Below are 21,612 nucleotides of genomic sequence, written 5' to 3'. Positions count from 1 at the left end.
GGGGGGGGGGGGGGGGGGGGGAGGGGGGGGGGGGGGGGGGGGGCGGGGGGGGGGGGGGGGGAGTGCGCGGGAAATGGCGCCGGCAGAAACAGATGTAGCATTTGCATAACTCATCTGCAGTTTGTTTTGCCGGACGGATTAAGGTAATCATTGGTTACGAGTTGTGAATCCGTCTACCTGCGCGGCGGTGATGGCGGCGGTGACATTTGCATAATAAAACCGACGGCGGCGTGCGGAGCGGCGGGGGCGGGCGGGCGCAGGGTGCTGCGTGCTGAGCGGGCGGCGCTAACCGCTGCGCAGGGGCTGGATTTATCCGTTCAAATCCAGTTCACCGTGCATTTAGACAGCAAATTGACTTAATACTCCATTTGTAAAGCCCTGCAATTAAAGGTGTGTGTGTGTGTGTGTGTGTGTGTGTGTGTGTGTGTGTGTTTGCATGTGTGTATGTGTGTGTGTGACAAAACTCATTTAAACCTCAGAGACCTGTTTTTAAGTTCTGGCTTATAGAAGATCCCTGCTATCAGAAAAACAAATAGCAAGTAGGTCCATATCAGTTGTGTGTGTGTGTGTGTGTGTGTGTGTGTGTGTGTGTGTGTGTGTGTGTGTGTGTGTGTGTGTGTGTGTGCATGCAACATAACACCTGGAATTGGTGTCACATGACCGGAGGGGGTTCTGAGGAGGGCGCCGTTTCAATTTTGAGGTATGAGTAATGCTAACTGGGCTATCCATCAGTGTATTAGCGGCGGCGGCGGCGGCGGTGGGCGGGGTCGAGATGTGTCACCGGTAAATCACAGGACGTGCGCATGACACACACACACACACACACACACAGGAGAGGTGATTTACACACTCGGGCTGCACAGTGTTAGAAATGACTCCGGCAGTCACTAGGGAGGGCGGGGGTGTTATCGTTACGGCTAACGTATTAGCTTCACGTCAGTCACGGCCGATGGCGAGGGCGTAAGCGTTCCCCGAACGGCGCCATTTCCCGGCGTCGCCCGGCGCCAGGTGCCATCGAGCCAGCCGTTATGGGTTCCCCGCGCCATTAAGGCGTTGTGGGTCCGGCGGATTGTTCCGGATGGCGGTCGCACAGACGGGCGCACACATTTAGCCTCCGTGCACGGCTCCTGAACAGCCAATCAGGGAAGAGAGAGGAAAGCGAATACAGGTAGAAAAGATGGCGGATTCTGAGGTTCTCAGCAGAATTGGGTGGAACCAAGTGCGGAAAGGGGGCGGGGGTGGGTTGGAGGTGTTGTTCTAAGCTAGCATGAGCTAACTGGACCCAACCATTGCGACCCCCGCCCTCCCATTGGCTCGGCCCAAATGGTGGTACGGACCAATCAGAGTCCAGGAGGAACCAGATGGACAAAAAGGAGGTTTGGCTCCTGGAAGGTACCATTCACGGATGGAGGGGTGTTTCCCATCGGTGCCAACCTTGCAAAGCCCCGCCCCCACAGGAAGTGCTCCTCCGGTCTGTCGATTTTTTTTTTAACCTGGAAGTCAAAGAAACAGGAAGTAGAACCCGGCGGAGGCCGGCGGTTATATTTAAATAAGAGCGTCCAGTTCAGGGGTGTCAAACTCATTTTGTTTCGGGGGCCACATACGGCCTTATTTGATGTCAAGGGTGCCGGACCAGTAAAATAATATAATCACCTCGAAGTAACACTAATTTTTCCTTTGTTTTATTGTAAAGGAGAACAGGTAAATGATAAATCTTGAAGAAAAATAAGCGCAATTTCAACAACACTGTGCTTCAGTTGTGTCTTCTCACTTCTCCGTGCATTTTGTTTTATTTTTCTCCACGCCTGCATCCACACCGAGCATACAGGTTTCTTATTAACCTCCACCAACAAATAAGAAGTGGTCCATTTTTCTTGGAAAACCCTGCACGGCACGTTCATTTTTCTCTTTTTTGACAACATCTTGCCGATGAGGGTGTCGGGGCCAAACGGCAGCGCAGCTACATTTCTAACAAGAAGTAAAAATACTATTTACAGCTGCGTTGCTGCAAGTTGTGAGTCATTAAAACAGCGCAGCGCTAGCAGACAATACAAGAACTGCATTTTTATTTAAAAGCAGTTCATAAATTTTATGTATTATTTCAAATTGTAGATTTATTCCACGGGCCGGAGAGCAGCTCCTGGCGGGCCAGTACCGGCCCGCGGGCCGAACGTTCGACACCCCCTGATCTGGAACAATGTGCTGAAGCCCAGGGGCTCGTCGGCGATTCGTCACGGGACGCGGCTTTGCATGCGATTTACTCGCCCACCTGATGCGTGGCGGCGCGCCAGGTGGCGCCGCCGCCGCCGCCGCCGCTCGGATTAGTTTCCCTCCTCAATTAGCTGCACCCTCTCCTCTCAATTAGCCACCGCTGGCGCCGCGAGGCCTTCAGGGGCCGCCGGCTTTCCTCGTCGAGCTCTTATTTTGTAGAGCTCCTTCCTGTCGCAGCTCGCCGGGAGGCGGCGAGGAAAATGGCGGTTTTCAAAATACAAACAAACGGCGTTTACAAAATAATAACGTCTGACAGGAAGTGCAGAGAAACCCTTTCAGAATAAAAGCACCGGCTGGAATCATCCCTTTATTCCACATTGTAAACACAGAAGTGCAGCGCCTGTGTGTGTGTGTGTGTGTGTGTGTGTGTGTGTGTGTGTGTGTGTGTGTGTGTGTGTGCGCTTCCTTTACTTCCCGCACTGTTTGGTACTAAATATGGCGGACAGGTCGTGGCAGTCAGCGGTTATTACTGGAATGATACTAAGAGATGGGTTTCCAGGTGTGTGTGTGTGTGTTTGGTTGTGTGTGTTAGTGTGTGTGTGTGTGTGTGTGAGAGAGGGGACTCTGGCATTTGAAACTTTTATTTCCTTTTTTTTTTTTCCTGAGTCATTTATGCAAAAAGAGAGGTAAAAAAAGAGAAAAAAATACGTTTTAAGGAAAAAATATTTAGAGCCATGACATAAACATAAAACATGTAAACATGTAAACATGTATGTAAAACATACATGAAATAATTTCAAATTAATGAAATGTTATAAATACATAAATGATAAAAAGAAATAAAATGGGGGTAAATAAGGACAACGGATGTTAAGATACTGTAATGTGTTTAATAAAGTTTAGTTTAAAGTAGTTTTAGTTTAAAGAAAAAAATATTTAGAGGCCATAAATAAATAAATGAAATAATTTTGAATACATTAAATGATACAAATAAATACACAGAAATAAGAAAAAAACAATAAAGAGATACATTTAAAAAAATAAAACAAGTGAGGGTAAATAAGGACAAAAGATATTATGATACTGCGATGGGCTGTTTCACTAATGACTGTGTGTGTGTGTGTGTGTGTGTGTGTGTGTGTGTGTGTGTGTGTGTGTGTGTGTGTGTGTGTGTGTGTGTGTGTGTGTGTGACTCTCCTTATTATTCTTAACCCAAGTGCAATAAAAATCCTGTCTTAGAGGAGGTTTAATCAAGAAAAGGAAAATAAAGCAGGAGATTAGATGTTTCTCCATGAGTGTTCCTTCAGAGGAGGAGAACGCAGATATCTGCCTTTTCTTTTTATAAATAATACATTTATTATTATCTAATAATGTATTCATCACATTCTGATACATGCATATATATATAATCATATCATATATTATGGAATACCTGTATGTTATGAAGCTGCACGGCGGAGCAGCAGTTAGCTCCTCCTCCCACTGAGAAGCTCCCTGGTCTCCATGTTCTCCCTGCGTGGGGTTCCTCAGGGTTCTCCAGGTTCCTCCAGACATGCAGGAGGTTCATGGAGACCCTGCGTTGTCCAGACGTGTGACTGAGCAGGTGAATGTTTAGGACGTTCCTCCTCAACCCCAGGGTTCCTCCTCCACACCTGGTCGTGGAGTGAACGCTTGCATTTCTATTTGATAGGTATGTGATGTCCTCCGTCTGCTGTGGTGCACACACACACACACACACACACACACACACAAACACACACACACACACACATACACACCATATTTTCCTGAGATATAAATGCAAAAAAGCTTGTTTTTTTTTCTTGTTTTTTTTTTTCCTCCCCCCTGTCAGGGGATTTCAATTTCACCGGCGTGCACGTGCAGGCGTCCTGTGCACGTGCACGCCGGTCGGCCTGCTTGAAGCGGTGGCGGCGGCGGCGGCGGCGTTGGGGCGGAGCAGCTTTGATCCGCCCGCTCCCGCTCGTAGGAGCAGTTATTGAAAATCACCTTCAATTTGCTCCAGATGCTGAGATGAGAAGGGCGGGGGGGCGTTTGATGTGACGCCGACTCCGTCTTCCTGACAGGACCTGTGTGTGTGTGTGTGTGTGTGTGTGTGTGTGTGTGTGTGTGTGTGTGATATGTAACAGGTCTTATCAGACCAGGCCACTTACTGCATTATTGATGGTAATAACACGGATCCCTCCATCTCTGCACAGCCTCGGAACAAACCAACTTTTATATTTTTCCCCCGTCCCCCCCCGCCAGGCGGGGAGAATGGAACGGTCCGAAGCTGTTATTGACTGGATGGGTTTGGTCCACCTGCAGCTTCTACACACCAGTCTGTTATTGGCTCACACACACACATACACATACATGTGCACACCCATGCATATGCATACAAACACATACACACACACGCCCACACTTGCACACAAACATACATACACACACACACACACATATGCACCCATGCATGTACCCAAACACGCGCGCACAGATATGCATATACACGCATGCAATCACACACACACACACAATCACAGAAATGCGCACACACACAGAAAACTGACACACACACTAAGAAGCACACACATGCATATGCACACACACACACATGCACGCACGCATACAACCATACCTAAACACACACCCAAACATACACATGCGCACGAATGCATGTACCCAAACACACGCGCACAGACATGCAAACACACACATACGCACATGCAATCACACACACACACACACACACACAATCACAGAAACGCGCACACACACAGCAAACAGACACACACACACATTGACACTAAGAAGCACACACACTCACAGAGGCCTCAAGGCATAACAGTGAGGGATCCTCTCCTGGTGTGTGTGTGTGTGTGTGTGTGTGTGTGTGTGTGTGTGTGTGTGTGTGTGTGTGTGTGTGTGTGTGTGTGTGTGTGTGTGTGTGTGACGACCGTCACACAGCTGGGTGGTTCGACCCCTGACCCCCCACCATGTGATCACATGACCCCAACCCTCCTCGTTCCCGCCCCCGAACCGCCCGCTGTTATGGTTCTGATGACATCATCAGATATGATGACATCATCAGATATGATATCAGGGCGGGGTTTATGTTGCTAAGTAACCACAGATCCGGTGTTTTCCGCGGCGGTGGGCTTGGCCTCCCTTTCCTGTTTTGACCCTCTGTGGTCGTCATGGAAACGTGACGGGAACAGGAAGCGCTGTATTGCGAGTCCTTCCAACTTTTCGGCTCCGGGTGAAACTTTTTCTCCCTGTTTCCGCGGCGACGGCGGCTTCCGCTCGACTTTTTTGATGCGGGTCCCGGGTGCCCCCCCCCCCCGCGGGTCACCTGACCCAGGTGAGGGGGGGGGGGGGGGGCGCTCGGAGATCGAACCCTTTGATCCTGAGGTTGCACGCCGTTGCATCACTCGGGCGCCGCGGAGACACGCTCCGCCTTAAAATACGTAGATAAACTCAGAAGTACTTCCAAAATTCTGCTAGAAATGACCTTTGACCCCGGAGACTGCAGAAACAGTAAAGTCAGGTCAGTCCATTTTTTTCCCCCCTTCAACGGAGTTTAATGGTTCGTTCCCCGATTGGGGAAATAAAAACAGGCTTGGATCGCTCACCTCCCCCCCGCCATGGAACGTACCAACTGCCTGCCTGCGCGTTTTGCACCACAATGCAGACATATGAGAAGAGCGTGGCGATTTGGATAATCCCCCCGACACACACACACACACACACACACACACTGCGCTGAGAGGGTCGGCTTTTGTAAGAATATAAAAATTGAAATAAAATAAATCAGCGCCATGCGGATTTGCGTGTTAAAAAAAAAATCCCGTAAGCCGCCGTGGGTGGTGAGATGAGCAGCCATGATGGAAGTCAAAATGGCGGACGGGTTTATTGTTTGCGTGCAAGAGGAAAGAAAAGTGTCAATGTGTTATTACACGTTAATAAATGACTATTACACGCGTAATAACAACAATCAGTGTAATAGCATCACCGCGCAAACCATTTCGATTTTTTTTTTTTTTTTTTTTTCTCTCATTTTTCTCCAATCATTCAAGGCCGTCGATCAGATCAGGTATTTTATTTTATTCTTATTTTAAGAATTAAATCCCCCTCCTGAGGAGGAAGTACTTCCACCGCTCTTCATAGTACTCACTGCCGAGTTAAAAGATCATCTTTTAGTCTTTTTTTTTTTGCTAATCCCCCCCTTCCTGTCCGGAGAAATCAATTTATCTCCGACTTTTGCGAGATAAAGCCGAGGGGATTACGTGCGCACACACACACACACACACACACACACACACACACACACACACACACACACACACACACACACACACACACACGACGGTCGGCCGGAGAAAGGCATTTGGTCCTTTTATTCTCACGGATTAAATTACCACCCGCACTTGAAGTGCTTGTGCTGCAAACAGCCCGTGTGTGCACGCCGCTGTGCACGCCGCTGTGCACGCCGCTGTGCACGCCGCTGTGCACGACGCTCCTCTGACTTCCAGAACTCCGGTAGAAGTAACCGTGCACTCGGACTTCCCTGGATGATGGCGAGATGAGGAGGGGTGGGATTAGAGATGTTTCCCGCCGTGGAAGTTATTTTCTTTACGTCACGAGAGTTGAATTTCCCAAAAGGCGCCGTCGTCCAATCAGGACAGCCGGCGCCGTCGTCCAATCAGGACAGGCGGGCGCCGCTCTAGAACCGGCGAGGTGAATCCGTACGTTCTTGACGCCCGACCTTGAGCAGGTGGAGCGTCCAGATTCCGCTCCCGCGCAGGCCTTGTTAGGCTCCGCCTCCCCTTGCACCTTAACCCCGCCCACTCCCTGCGGCGGCGTGGTCGGTCGGGCTAACGGTTTCCACGGCGACCTCTGCGCTTCTAAGCACCTCGGCTGTCCTTGAAGTGTGAAGGGAGGGGCCTCGTACAATCATCCGACATGAAAAATCCCAGAACTTCTGGCGCAGCAGCAAATTGCCGTCCCCGGGTGTGTCGGCGGCGGAACCCCCCCCTTCTTACCCCCCCTTCTTACCCCCCCTTCTTACCCCCCCTCCCCGGCAGGAAGCTTGTTAGCCCCGCTCGGCGACAGGACGTTGATTGATTGCTCTGTTCCCTTTCTCTCATTCATGTAGAAAATTGGCGAGGCTCAAATGAAGAACCTTAAAACGCCCCCCCTTCCCTTCCCTTCCCCCCCCCGGGGTGGGACACGTTGGTTCCTTCCGTCTGTAAATGACTTCGGTGGCTTTTCCGCCCCCCTGCGGATTTTTATTCTTTCTTTTTTTAATGTCATTTTCATTCATTTCAGGTCGGAGTGGAAGTTGCGTTGCTAAAAAGCGGCGGCGGGAGGTGGTGGCGGTGGAAGGGGGGGGGAGGTAGCCTAGCGGGAAATCATATTTCCAGCCTTTGGGGTGGATGGGGGGGGGCGTCAGACAGGACGGCGATGTCACATGACCACGGGGGCCCACTAGCCCCGCCCCCTTCCCACCCGGCGCCGCTAACACACCCGTGCTAAAAGCGCAAACTTGCCCTGCTGCCGTTAAATCCCACTACAAACACAAGCGGCGTGGACATATGGTCGCCCCCCCAACACCCCCAACACCCCCCCACTCCCACTGAGCAAACAGACCTCGGGAAATAAACCCTTTAGCCGCCGCGCAGGAGGCGGTACTGCTTCCTGTCACCGCCGTTAAACAGGAAGCAAATGCAGCGGACCGTTCCGGGGGTTCCAGGGGTTCCAGGGGTTCCAGGGGTTCCAGGGGTTCCCCCGCCCCCCTCCACTGGCTAGTCGCCCAAGCTACCCACCATGGTTGGCGCCTTGGCTAATCCCGCCCCTGCTGCTCTTGTAGTTTTAGCCGCATTGCTAGCGACGACTCCTGCTGCTTATTACTGCTGTTGGTGGTTCATGGAGATCCTTGTAGCTTCTGCTGACCATCTGGAACCCGGTCCGATAAGGGAGGAGGCTCACAGTCACGGCGTGTTCATCTCACATCAGACACTGACGCTCCGTAAGAGGCTGGTACATCGGGTCGTACTACTACTAGCGAGCCCCCCCCCCTCCCCGCCACCTCTACGACGACATGCATGGTGACCAGCATGTTGACGTTCTGGGAAAGGTCATGGATAAGAAGGCGCTCTTTGAAACCCCGCCTGCGCTAGCAGAGCGCGGGGAGGGGATGGGGGGGGAATCTCACAGCCGACATGCCCACGTATTGACGTTCTGGATAAGACATGAAGAGGAACGCTTAGCGAGAACCAAGGGGGGGGGACGAGGACGACCTCCGGCCCCCGGTTCTTGAAGTCTGTTTCCGGCACTTCTGTGCTTCGCCGCCGCGGGAAATCAATAACGACGCCAGCGGCGCAGCGCTCACAGCCGGAGCGGAACCGAGCGTAGCGTAACGCTACCGGCAGGCGCAGAGGATGAGGGATCTGGGCGGCGGGGGGGGGGGGGGTTCATACAGCATCGCCACGGCAACAAAGTCCAAATATCAGCCGTGAAGACATCTAACGGACTTGCTGTTAAGCTGTGAGGGTAGCATCGCCGCGGCGCCGTTAGAACGAGGATGACGCTAAAATCAGCTCTTGCCTTTTAAAGAAGCTTTAGCCAACCAGCAGTAGACTACTAGCAATAGCCAACTAGCATTAGCAAAGCAGCATTATCCAGCACCCAAATGTCAGCGTCTGCATGATGGGATGATAATGTCGCTAACCGAACTCCTGCGCCGTGTACTTTGACTCGTATTACCTCTGATGATAACGCAGTACTCATGTGTAGTACTACCATGCAGTAGTACATCGGTCTCCCATGTCTCATACCGGCTGTGTATTTTTTTATTTGTCCTATTTGACCGCCTTCAATGGATTTTGATAGTACTTTTTGTACACAGAGCTGAAGTACGCGCTTCAGCTGTGAGCAGTATGCTAGCACTTAGCTCTCTTGCAGATTTTTTTTTTTTTTTTTTTGAAAATGGCGGATTTGATTCCCGTTTCCAAGCGCAGTGACGACATTCCCCGGCCAATCAGAGGCCGGCTTGTTTCTGCCTGACATGGGCTGACCCAAAAAAAACCAAAAACCCCAAAAGTGTACAAGGTTGGATCCCCTCTGGACACCCTAGACCAGGAGTTCTTAACCTCTCTGACCCTGAGGCCCATTTTTTTCAGTACAGAGTGGCCCAGGGCCCATTAAATATAATTTTAATATATACACACTGTATAGGTTTATAATCATCTCACTCTTGGTTTGTATTCAATTCAATAAACTAAATCCGCTTACAGTTTACGAGCTAGCTAGCTTTCAGTGCACTTTTAGAGTTGCCAGTCAGCGACACGATCCATCTTTTCTGCATCTTCTTTTCTCTTGAAAAATTTCCACCGTCTTTCCAACAAGCGTCGGATGCTTGGCCTTTAGGTGGCGCTGTAGTTTTGACGTTTTAAGTGTTTCGTTAGCCAGCGTTAACACACACGCTACCTCCTTTTACGAAGCCGTACTTAATGATCGGATAGTACTGGCGCAAAAATTTCCTTTTTGGCGGGGGGTCCTCTTCATTTTTTCGTTTTAAATATTTCTCCATCTTGTTTGTTTCCAGCTAGCCGAGCGTCTCCTTATTTATAGAGCTGGTTAAAGTAACAACTGACCGATGCGTTAGCGCCGCTACATGGTCGGGAGTTGTTATTGCGTCCCGCAGCCTCGCGGCCCACACGGACAAAACAGATTTTTTTTTGCGATCCACAAGGTGGCCCGAGTTTGGGCCGCGGCCCTGTGGTTGAGAACCACTGTTCTAGAAGACCTCGGAAGTGGCGCCAAAGTCGGCGGCTAGCGTCCGGCTAAGGTTGCGCTTCGTTGTTGGGCTAGCTTACGGCAGGAAGGCTACCGAGGCTCAACCGGGGCGACGTGGAACTGGATCCCGCCTCCAGATTGTGGACAATCGGCGGCGGCATCTCTGTCCTTAATATTCAGCGTATTTAACTTTTCATTCCGGCAGGTTCTCCGTATCTCCGATCATCTCATATCCGCCCCAGACGTCTCTCCGAGTCGACCGGCTCTTATTACATTGTTATTACCCGTCTCACCCCGTTCGGGTTGTTCGGATCCCTTAAAGCTGCGTTTCTATGGAAATGGCAATATGGTTCTACGGAGGTGTGAGGCCCGGAAGAACCGCTGTTTATTTTATTTCCTTTATTTATGTTGTGTTGATTTGATTTGACTTTAAATATCCCGATCTGGAATTACTCGTGTATTTTTTTTCCTTTGCTGATCATAAATACATAAATAAAAGAAAATAAAGTACAGAGTAAGTTGTATTAAATAAGTCATATGAATATATTATAAATTGTTATTATAAAGATGTGTCTAAATGAATGATTGAATTCATGTTAAATACATAAATAAATGAATATATAAACAAAACAAACTAAAGATAAATGCAGAAATTATAGAGGAATTCAATAAATAAATAAATGTGAATTAAATGTATTTAAATAAATTAATATCAATTAAATAAATAGCCACACATGAATAATTTAAATGGAATGATGAATTTTGAATTCTTGTATCTAAACCTGAAAACTGGAGCTTCTTCTTCCTCGCTTCTCCTGCCTGGTTCTCCAGGTTCTCCTGCCTGGTTCTCCAGGTTCTCCTGCCAGGTTCTCCAGGTTCTCCTGCCTGGTCCTCCAGGTTCTCCTGCCTGGTCCTCCAGGTTCTCCTGCCTGGGTTCTCCAGGTTCTCCACCTGGTCCTCCAGGTTCTCCTGCCTGGTTCTCCAGGTTCTCCTGCCTGGTCCTCCAGGTTCTCCTGCCTGGGTTCTCCAGGTTCTCCGCCTGGTCCTCCAGGTTCTCCTGCCTGGTTCTCCAGGTTCTCCTGCCTGGGTTCTCCAGGTTCTCCACCTGGTCCTCCAGGTTCTCCTGCCTGGTTCTCCAGGTTCTCCTGCCTGGTCCTCCAGGTTCTCCTGCCTGGGTTCTCCAGGTTCTCCGCCTGGTCCTCCAGGTTCTCCTGCCTGGTTCTCCAGGTTCTCCTGCCTGGGTTCTCCAGGTTCTCCGCCTGGGTTCTCCAGGTTCTCCGCCTGGTCCTCCAGGTTCTCCTGCCTGGTTCTCCAGGTTCTCCTGCCTGGGTTCTCCAGGTTCTCCGCCTGGGTTCTCCAGGTTCTCCGCCTGGTCCTCCAGGTTCTCCGCCTGGTCCTCCAGGTTCTCCTGCCTGAGTTCTCCAGGTTCTCCGCCTGGTTCTCCAGGTTCTCCTGCCTGGTCCTCCAGGTTCTCCTGCCTGGGTTCTCCAGGTTCTCCTGCCTGGGTTCTCCAGGTTCTCCTCCTGGGTTCTCCAGGTTCGTCGCCTGGGTTCTCCAGGTTCTCCTGCCTGGTCCTCCAGGTTCTCCATGTTCCTCATTGGGTTCTCCATGTTCTCTTTGGTTGATTGAAGACCACGGGTGTGAATGAGAAGATGAACGTTGGACGTGTGATTGACAGCTGACCCCTCCAGGTTAAGCCCCGCCTCTCGCCAGCTGTGATTGGCTCCTGAGATCAGACGATGATGTGCCACCCGTGATCGATCCCGCTTACTGTTGCGTCGATCCGATCGGGTCGATTGATCCATCGTCAGGGATTTGATTGCGACACACACACACACACACACACACACACACACACACACACACACACACACACACACACACACACAAACACACCATCCAGTCCCGACTCTCCAATTAAGATGAGTGATTCCATCCTGCCTCTGGGGTGTGTGTGTGTGTGTGTGTGTGTGTGTGTGTGTGTGTGTGTGTGTGTGTGTGTGTGTTTTCAAGTTGCCACACACACTCCCCCCCCCCCCCCCCGTCCTCCTGGAGTTCTACATGGAGAAGGTGGTGGTCTTGTCCTCTGGGGCTCATCGTTAGTATGTAGTCTACAGTGTGTGTGTGTGTGTGTGTGTGTGTGTGTGTGTGTGTGTGTGTGTGTGTGTCTGTGTGTTCTCCATCGGTGGACGGGTTCTAATCCACTCCGCTGACGGTTCTCCTGCCCTTCAGCTCTAATCAGCGTAATGGTCTTTCTGATGGACGCCAGGCGGAGCGGCGGAGTGTGTACGGCGTGCGGCACGCCATCTTTTTTTTTTTTTCTCAGCTCCTTCCTCCATCTGCAGAACCTCGCTCGTAAACATCTCAGAAGCTCCTGGTTGTCTTCTCCAAGAAGTTCACATTACGTATATGATACAGTTATTACTATGTAATAAGCGTGTTATAATGTAATGAGGCTTATTACAATGTAATAGCGTCCCTTATGCTTGACTGGGTCTCAAAAGGATCCCAGGAATGAACTAGAAACTTAAAAAAAAAAAAAAAAAAAAAAAGCAAGAAATTAAAAAAGAAAAATCAGGAAAAATATTTTATGTAATTGTAATTGAATTACATTGAATTCATTTTATTTAACTTTGTTTTGTTTTGAAAAAAAAACAAACAGCAACAGAATTAAAATAACCAAATGGAGGCGATGATTCCTGTCCGGGCCTCCTGGTTAAAATAAATGGTTTACACTTCCTGAAGCAACGGAGGGCCAGCTGCTTCCTCTGACACACACACACACACACACACACACACACACACACACACACACACACACACACACACACACCGACTTATGAGCCGACTGTGTCTTTGCTGGTCTTCACACTTACATAACACAAAATCACCCATAAAGCTTTGTCGTGCATAATGTTTTCATCCGTCTCTGTGTGTGTGTGTGTGTGTGTGTGTGTGTGTGTGTGTGTGTGTGTGTGTGTGTGTGTTGGCATACATCACTAATAATTTTCCGACCAGCGTTGGGAGGGAGCTGAGCCACGTTCCCTCCTCCGAGCTGCTTCCGGAAAGCTAATGTTTACTCGTGTGTGTGTGTGTGTGTGTGTGTGTGTGTGTGTGTGTGTGTGTGTGTGTGTATATGTGTGTGTGTGTGTGTGTGTGTGTGTGTGTGTATGTGTGTGTGTGTGGGTACAGTGCATAGCATCCTCCCGCTGCCCTTGAGCCACAATAGCCCAGTCATTAGCCACATCCCGCTCCAGAACCGCTAGCCCACCGTAACGATGTCCCGTTCTCCTGTTGCCATGGCGACACGGCGACGATCCGCGCGGCTAACAGCCGGTTGTCCTGACCCGTTGGCGTCTGCTTGCGGCCCTCAGAGATCTCGGGGAACTCGGAGGACATCCCGCTGGTGCGCTGGAGGCAACAGTGGCTGGAGAACGGCACCCTCCTCTTCCACATCCACCACCAGGACGGCAGCCCGAACCCCCCCGAGCCCACCGACGACCCGGCCGGCGGCTCGGCCAAGGAGGAGCTCCGCATCCTGCACATCTCCGTCATGGTAGGACCTCCTCGCCGCTCCGACCTCCTCGCCGCTCCGACCTCCTCGCCGCGGGCCGTGACCCCGGGGTCGGAGGCGGGAAAGCTGAAAAAAGCCTCGGCCTTTCGGGAAGCCGCGCCTTCCAAAAAAAAAGGCCCGTTCGGGTTCGAGGTTCGGGTTGCCGTGACGATGATTCGACCCGCCTCGATGCTGTCGGGGAAACGGCGTGAAATCCTGCTCGCTGTGTGTGTGTGTGTGTGTGTGTGTGTGACGTCTTATCTGCACCGGCGGAAATGAATCCTCGGAAGGAAATGTGTATTTACTAGATCCCAGATAAGCCCCGCCTCCTGCCCCCCCCCATACACACACACACACACACACACACACACACACACACTACCCTTCTTCCTACACGCCGGTGTGATGGATAGCATGTGTTTGCAGACGCCCCCGGAAAACACAAGTGGTCAGTCGGTCCGAGTGTGTGTGTGTGTGTGTGTGTGTGTGTGTGAGTTGTTATAATTACGATGCTAGCAGCCATACTTGGTATTTGCAGTAATCCTCCAAACTCCGGCAGGTTTTTGCAAATATTCCAGACTAGCAGGTTGGGTGTCGGTCGGCATGCGGTGACTAGCAGACCGCCGCGACAGATGGGAGCCGTGTTGCCGTGGCGACACCGTTGCCCCCACCCCCCCCCCACGCCCTGCTGGAGGTCGCGACCTATAAATCCCATGTCCGTCGCCGCCGGCGGACGGGAGCCAAACCCCGGGAACGGGCGGCGGCGCCACCTGGAGGAGCCGTCGGGAAGCCATCGGAGGCCGGCGATCGATTATGTGCGGATCAATAGAAGGAAAACGTCTGATCAGAAAGATGCAATAAATGCACATTATAATAATTTCACATATCAATAATAGTAATTGCCATCATTTTCATAACAAGGATAATGTCCATATAACAACGACAACAACAATAATAGTAATTTCCATAATTCAATGATAATAATATTATTGATAACCCCAATAATAACAATAATAATAATTATTATTATTATTGCCATGATAATAATAATAATAATATCCAGAATAATAGTGATAATTTCCATAATATAAAATTGGCATAATAATAATTTCCATCACTAATAGTGTGATACTACTATCACTAGGATTGCATCTACTAATAATAATTGAAAAATTGTAAAATATTAGTAGTATTATATTGTAAAAGTTGTAAAAATGATAAGTAATAGAAATTATAATCATGACGAATGAATTACAATTATATTTTCGTCAAATAATCAATTTTATATTATCATATAAAATAATAGTTATGCTAATAATGTAGTAATGATACTACTACAATACCACTTCTACTACTACTAATATAAGTAATAACAAAAGTTATATCAATAATAATTAAAACAAAATAGTAATAGGTGATAATAATAATAGCAATAATAAAACAATAGTAATCCTAATACACCTCTTCCTCCCGTCACACAACAACCGCTTTTATTATTATTATTATTATTATTATCATCAGGCTTATAAGTTTTTCCTCAAACCCCCAAAACTTTGGTTCAAATTAGAAAATTAGATTTTCTAAAATTAGAAAATCCCAGAGAGACGAGAACCGGCACGGAATCATGAATAAACACAAAATGAAATAAAATAAATAAAGGCTTATATGTGCAGGAGAAAAAAGGGAATCATGAAAATAGTTTTATAATCATTTATATATTTAAACCGTGTATTGAGGGACGGCTTTAATTGAAATGCTATATTTAAATAAGAACATTTATCCTTTCTTTATTTTCATATTGATCCTTTACTGAATTCCTCTGGGATGCAGCAGCTGTGTGTGTGTGTGTGTGTGTGTGTGTGTGTGTGTGTGTGTGTGTGTGTGTGTGTGTGTGTGTGTGTGTGTGTGTGTGTGTGTGTGTGTGTGTGTGTGTGTGTGTGTGTGTGTGTGTGTGTGTGTGGATTAAGGCTTTTGCGGGCTGAAGATCAGAATCCACTCCCCTCTTTGGATTTATTTATTATTAATACTATGAATATTATTATTTTTATTATAAAGTAGCTCACCTGAGCTCGGCCCCTCCCTCACCTGTTCTCCAGGTGATTGACAGGTCACCTGATTCACAGTAAAACTACTTTATGCAGTATTTTAACTCCTGCAGGAGTAATCCTGCGATGCGTGCAGTACTGGAGCTAGTACTCCCTGCGCCTGGAGGTAGTATTGGAGGAGAGTAAAAAAAAAAAAAAAAACACTTTGTGAGGAAGGGCTCCTGCAGAAGAGGAAGAGGAGGAGTTCACCTGAGTACTATTAACCCACCTGAAGTACAAGTACCTTCTTCAGCTGTTGAAATACACTCCAGAAGTAGATCGGCGCAGGACTTGTACTCTCCTGTTGGCCATCGTCTTACCCGGAACCAAGTACTGCAAACGCTGCGTACAAATACTAGGATGCTTGAAGGGGGGTAACAAGATGTAATGTAAGCGCCGGCACCCTCTAGTGGCCGGTGGCGGTACTGCAGCCTCCCTCCCTCCCTCCCGGCAAGTGGCCACTTTCAGCCTCCTTTGCATCCACTGAAGGGATGTGTGAGTGGGACTCTTAGCAGCAAAGGTCGCCGTTCCTTCAGTGTGTGTCCTCTAAACGCCGTATGCTCTGCCCCCCCCACCCACCCAACACTCCGCAGACCCCCCCAACCGCAACTCCCCCCCCGAAGACGACACCACAATTGAATCCCCAGCGGGCTGAGAAACACGGGGGAAGCGGTGCGACTGTGTCGCTACAAATGTAATTTTCCAGCCGCCGCCACCGCCGCTGACATCTCACTTAACAGCTTCCTGAACCCCCCCCAACACACACACACACACACACACACACACACTCAGCCAAGCCACCACATCGCAAGTCATTCCATTACCGGTAATCCTAAGGGGCCTGTTGTCAAGGGAGGCTCGTCATGACCCTGGACCGGCGCCGCCGATCTGAGCATCCGCCATCTTTGACCCCTCCACCCCTGTGCTCTCAATTTAGCGTAAAATCCTCCTATTTTTTTTTTGTTTTGTTTGTTTTTGGAACGGCGGTAAAGAGGATCCAGTTCAGCTGGAGCGGGAGTGGCGGCGTAGAAGATCACACTCTGGTGGGGCATCCTGGAGATGATATATGACTCGGTGTGTTGCTAACTGCTCAATCTTAATTTAAATAGTTCAATCTTTATGTTTCCGCCTCCATCCCATAATGATGGATAGAGCGTCAGCTGGCCCGTGAGGAGATACTGCAAGAGCTGCAGGAAATGGGGGAAGCACCTCCTCCCCCCTTACCCTTACCTCGCTCCCCTTTCCTGGATGCTACCCCCGTTTGTCCTGGTAGAATCCAGGGTGCCGCCCATATTTTAGCTTCTCCTCTGCTGCCCCGCCCCGGGGGGCTTCAGTGACCGAGTACTGCCCCGCCCACCCCCTTCCTGCCCCCCCTCCAGCTCCCAGAGGAGCGCCGGGGCCATTAGAACATCATCCCCATCCGTTAGTAAGTGGATTACGGGGCCGCGGGTTCTGGCCTGGTTCTATTTTATTGGTTCTATTAGAGGATAAAGACCACTTAGTCCTCGCTCTGGATTCCAAGCGCCGCCTGACATTAACCAGCCCCCCCAACTCCATCGCCCTTTAACCCCCCCCCTCGCTGAGCGGGTGGCTAATGCATGCCGGATGGCCTGGAATGGCATTTTTGTCGCTTTGCTTGATTTGATTCTAAGCTGCCGCCAATGATCGCTACTCGCTGAGTGACGTTGGGGAGGGGGGTCGCCATTTGCGGACGGCCCCCCTGCATCATCCTGGTCCAAGATATCCTCTGTGACGGCTTCAAATGCTTGGTGGGAGTTGGAATAAACACTCTAGAGACTACCTGGGTACTTCTCCTGCAGGAGCTGCTCCCAAATGTCTCTGGTGTACTCTGAGGTACCAGAGGGGAACCAGAAGTATGCTTTCGTCCTGGAACATCGTCTTAAGGAAATGAGGTCCAGCAGAGATGCAAGTCTGGCTCTATCCTGTTCCCATCCTAGTCCCATTCCATCCCTGTCCTCGTTCCATCCTAGTCTCATCCTGGTCCTATCACAATCACATCAGAGTTCCATTCCATCCCCCACCTATCTTAGGCCCATCCCATTTAGTCCTCGGCCCATCAAATCCAGTCCCATCCCCCATTCAGGTCCCATTCCAGTCCCATCCCATCCACCCCCAGACCCTGTCCTAGTCCCATCCCAGTTCCCTTCACTTCAATCCCAATCCTGTTACAGTCCCAACCGAGCCCCATTCCATCCCCATCCTGTCCCAGACCTGTTGTAGTCCCGTCCTGGTCCCATTTTAGCCCATTCCCTATCTTGTCCCAGTCCCATCCCATCCACTCCCAGGCACATTGTAGTCCCAACCCAGTCCAATCACAGTCCCATTGTAGGCCTAACCCATCTAGTCCCATTCCCCATCCATGTCCCAATCCATCCCTATTTCAGTCCCATCCAAGCCACAAGAGCCGTCCTACTTCCATCATAGTCCCATTCCATCACCATCCTTGTTCTGTGCTGGTCCCATCCTATCAATTCCCAGTCTGATCATAGTCCCAACTTAGTCCCATTCCATGCGGTCTCATCCACTCCCAGACTCATCCCAGTCTTGTTGTAGTCCCATTCCATCCCCATCCTAGTTCTGTCTCAGTCCCACCCTATCTTCTTCTAGACTCATCCTACTCCAAACCCTGTCCTGTTGTAGTCCCATCCTAGTCCAGTACGTGTCACATCCTATGTACCCCCAGTCTCATCCTTTCCTATCACCGTCCCATCCTCGGTCCAACCTGGTTCTGTCCCAGACCCATTCAATTCCCATCAGAGTTCCATTCGATCCCCATTCCAGTCCCATCCCATCCACTATGAGGCCCTATGAGGCCCATCCTAGTCCTGTCCTTGTCCCTTCCATCTCCATCCTAGTCCTGTCCTAGTCCCTCCCATCTCCATCCTAGTCCTGTCCTAGTCCCTTCCATCTCCATCCTAGTCCTGTCCTAGTCCCTTCCATCTCCACCCTAGTTCTGTCCTAGTCCCTTCCATCTCCATCCTAGTCCCTTCCATCTCCATCCTAGTTCTGTCCTAGTCCCTTCCATCTCCATCCTAGTTCTATCCTAGTCCCTTCCATCTCCATCCTAGTTCTGTCCTAGTCCCTTCCATCCCCATCTTGGTCCTGGACTCCCACAGTGACGCCCCTTGATACCGCCCGTGTGCCACCATCCTCATGGAATGCGTCCGGCGCCACTTAGTGTCCAGGCGGTAGCATTTCCCCCCCTTTGGGTAAAATGAGTTTAAAAAAAGTAAAATGAGGTTCGAAAGTAGCCGCCAGCTGGTCGCACGTCACTTTTGATTGACAGCTGTCACATGAAAAGTGGCCGCTCCTCCACCAATCAGTCACTTTCAAAGTGGCGCCTCTTCAGGGATTAATCACCCCCCCCTTTGACCGGCGTGTCATCCTCCGGCGTCCTTCACCGCCGCCCAAACAAACACCCTCCTCTCAGCGCCCAATTATTATTTCTGCCCCGGCATTGTGAACCCGCACGCCGACGGCGGCCATGTTTCCCTCGGCGGCGTCCGGGGCGGCGTCCAAACCCCGGCAACATGCAAGTCTGATTAACGTCCATATCTTCTGTCATTGTTCCCCTTATCGCTGTTCGTTACTCTGTGTGTGTGTGAGAGAGTGTGTGTGCGTGTGTATGTGTGTGTGTGTGTGTGTGTGTGTGTGTGTGTGTGTGTGTGTGTGTGTGTGTGTGTGTTTGTCCACACACACATGTACACACACACACACACACACACACGTTGTTGTTCCGGGTGAATTTGTCTGGTTTGACTTTGCTGTATCTCGCCGAGGGACCGACGTCAGAAACCCCCCACTCATCAAATCCAGTGTGTGTGTGTGTGTGTGTGTGTGTGTGTGTGTGTGTGTGTGTGTGAATCCAGGGGTCGTTTGAATCCACTTTATTCACCAAAATAAAAAGTTCAAACACAGTAACTCTGACCTCCAAGTACTGCAGTACTCATAACTCAGACTTACTCATACTCACTGATACTTACCAATACTTACCCATACGTAATAGTACTTACTAATACTTACCAATACTTACCCATACGTAATAGTACTTACTAATACTTACCAATACTTACCCATACGTAGTAGTACTTACTTATACTCACCAATACTTACTAATACTCAGTGATACTTAACAACACTTACCCATACGTAATAGTACTTACTTATACTTACCAATACTTACTAATACTTACTAATACTTACTGATACTTAACAATTCCTCCCCTTACTTAACAATACTTACCCATATGTAATAGTACTTACTAATACTTACCAATACTTGCTAATACGTACTGATACTTAACAATACTTACCGACCCTTACAAATACTCATCGATACTTAATACTTCTTAATAATACTGGATGATACTTGCGTTACTTATACTTGCTGTAACTGACACTTGATTCTGATACTTCTGAGTACTTCATGTTAGGTACTGATACTGATATCCTGATACATTTACTGATACTGACAAATGACATTTGCTAATATATTTACGAATACTCACTGTTGCTCATCAATACTTTCCGCGTACACAGATACTTACTGGTACTGACATTTACAGATATAGATACTCAGGAATACTTCATATACTAATACTTACTTCAATAGCAGTTTATTCATAATGTTACTCACCAATACTTCCTGATACTTCCGAATCAGATGTAATCGATCGATCGATAGCCGGCAGTCGTATTGATGGCGGAGCGGAACGTTCTCCCGGATCTCTGGCCTCCGTTGGTTGCCATGGAAACGCCGCCAATCATCCGTTCATTGATCCATTGATTTCGACGTCCTCCAGGTTCCCGGTCGGCGTCTGCGGCGCGTCACCCGGGAGGGGAAGTGACGGGGCCGTCGCCGTGGCAACACCTCATCTATAGAGTATTATGGGATGTTTGAGAGTCCCGTCCAATCAGAGGAAGCGGCTTCTCTCCCAGTCCTGCTGGCTGTCGGGAGGAACGTTCCTCTGGGTTCCTCAATGTTCTCCATCTCCTTACCATGAGCTAGAAAGCTGGCTTTACTCCAAGAAGGTTCCCTGTCCTAAACCAGTGCTCCTCTAGGGGTTCCATCCATGTTCTCCTGCCTCGGTTCCCTCCATGTTCTCCTGCCTCGGTTCCCTCCATGTTCTCCTGCCTCGGTTCCATCCATGTTCTCCTGCCTTGGTTCCCTCCATGTTCTCCTACCTCGGTTCCCTCCATGTTCTCCTGCCTCGGTTCCCTCCATGTTCTCCTGCCTCGGTTCCCTCCATGTTCTCCTGCCTTGCTTTCCTCCATGTTCTCCTGCCTTGGTTCCCTCCATGTTCTCCTGCCTTGGTTCTCTCCATGTTCTCCTACCTTGGTTCTCTCCAGGTTCTCCGTCTCTTTCTCAGAAAGCTAGCCTTACACCAAGGAGGTTCTCGTTCCTAAACTAGTGTTCCTCTGGGTTCTCATGTTCTCCTGCCTAGGTTCTCTCCATGTTCTCCATCTCCACCAAACAGTTGGTAGGTTTATTGAAGACTCAAAGTGAGAAGGTTCCCTGGTTCTCATCAGCAGGGTTCTCTCTGCCTGGAGTCTCCATGTTCTCCAGCCTGGGTTCTCCCTGTTGGTTCTCTCCAGGTTCCTCCTTAACCAGTGTTCTTCTGGGTTCTTCTGGGTTCTCCATCTAGTTCATTGAAGGCTGTATGATTGACAGCTGTCACATAAAGCTAAGCCCCGCCTCCCCCAGACCTCCTCTACTTGTCACCTACTTTTTTTTGTCTTTCCCGTCCGTCGCCCCGGCAACAGAAGCGCTGGCTCACGGCGGGGCGGAGGTGAATCATCACAGTGGGAAATGAATCGTCACAAGTTCGAACGAATCAGTGGATCGGAGATGGTGCGATTTACTACAACAGCAGGGTCATGGTTTAGGCATTTATGTCATTTTTTTACTGTTATTTTTATGAGGATTAGCTTAAAAAGAGAGTGTGT

General features: G+C 49.5%; 1 protein-coding gene across 5 annotated transcripts in view; it reads left to right on the top strand.

The window, feature by feature from the left end:
- astn1 (astrotactin 1) overlaps window positions 1-21,612 on the top strand; it is a 216,182-nt gene that overhangs the window by 21,642 nt on the left and 172,928 nt on the right. For all 5 annotated transcript variants that reach the window (XM_086172000.1, XM_086171999.1, XM_086172003.1 and 2 more), the window contains exon 2: window positions 13,383-13,564. In XM_086172000.1, the coding sequence (XP_086028126.1) occupies window positions 13,383-13,564 (182 nt within the window). The remainder of the gene's footprint in view (window positions 1-13,382; window positions 13,565-21,612) is intronic.

Source organism: Fistularia commersonii, chromosome 25 (assembly GCF_037954325.1).
Source record: "Fistularia commersonii isolate RoL2024-O1a breed Wild chromosome 25, RoL_Fcom_v1.0, whole genome shotgun sequence".
NCBI classification, from domain to species: Eukaryota; Metazoa; Chordata; class Actinopteri; order Syngnathiformes; family Fistulariidae; genus Fistularia; species Fistularia commersonii.
This window is presented reverse-complemented; position numbering and strand designations above follow the sequence as displayed.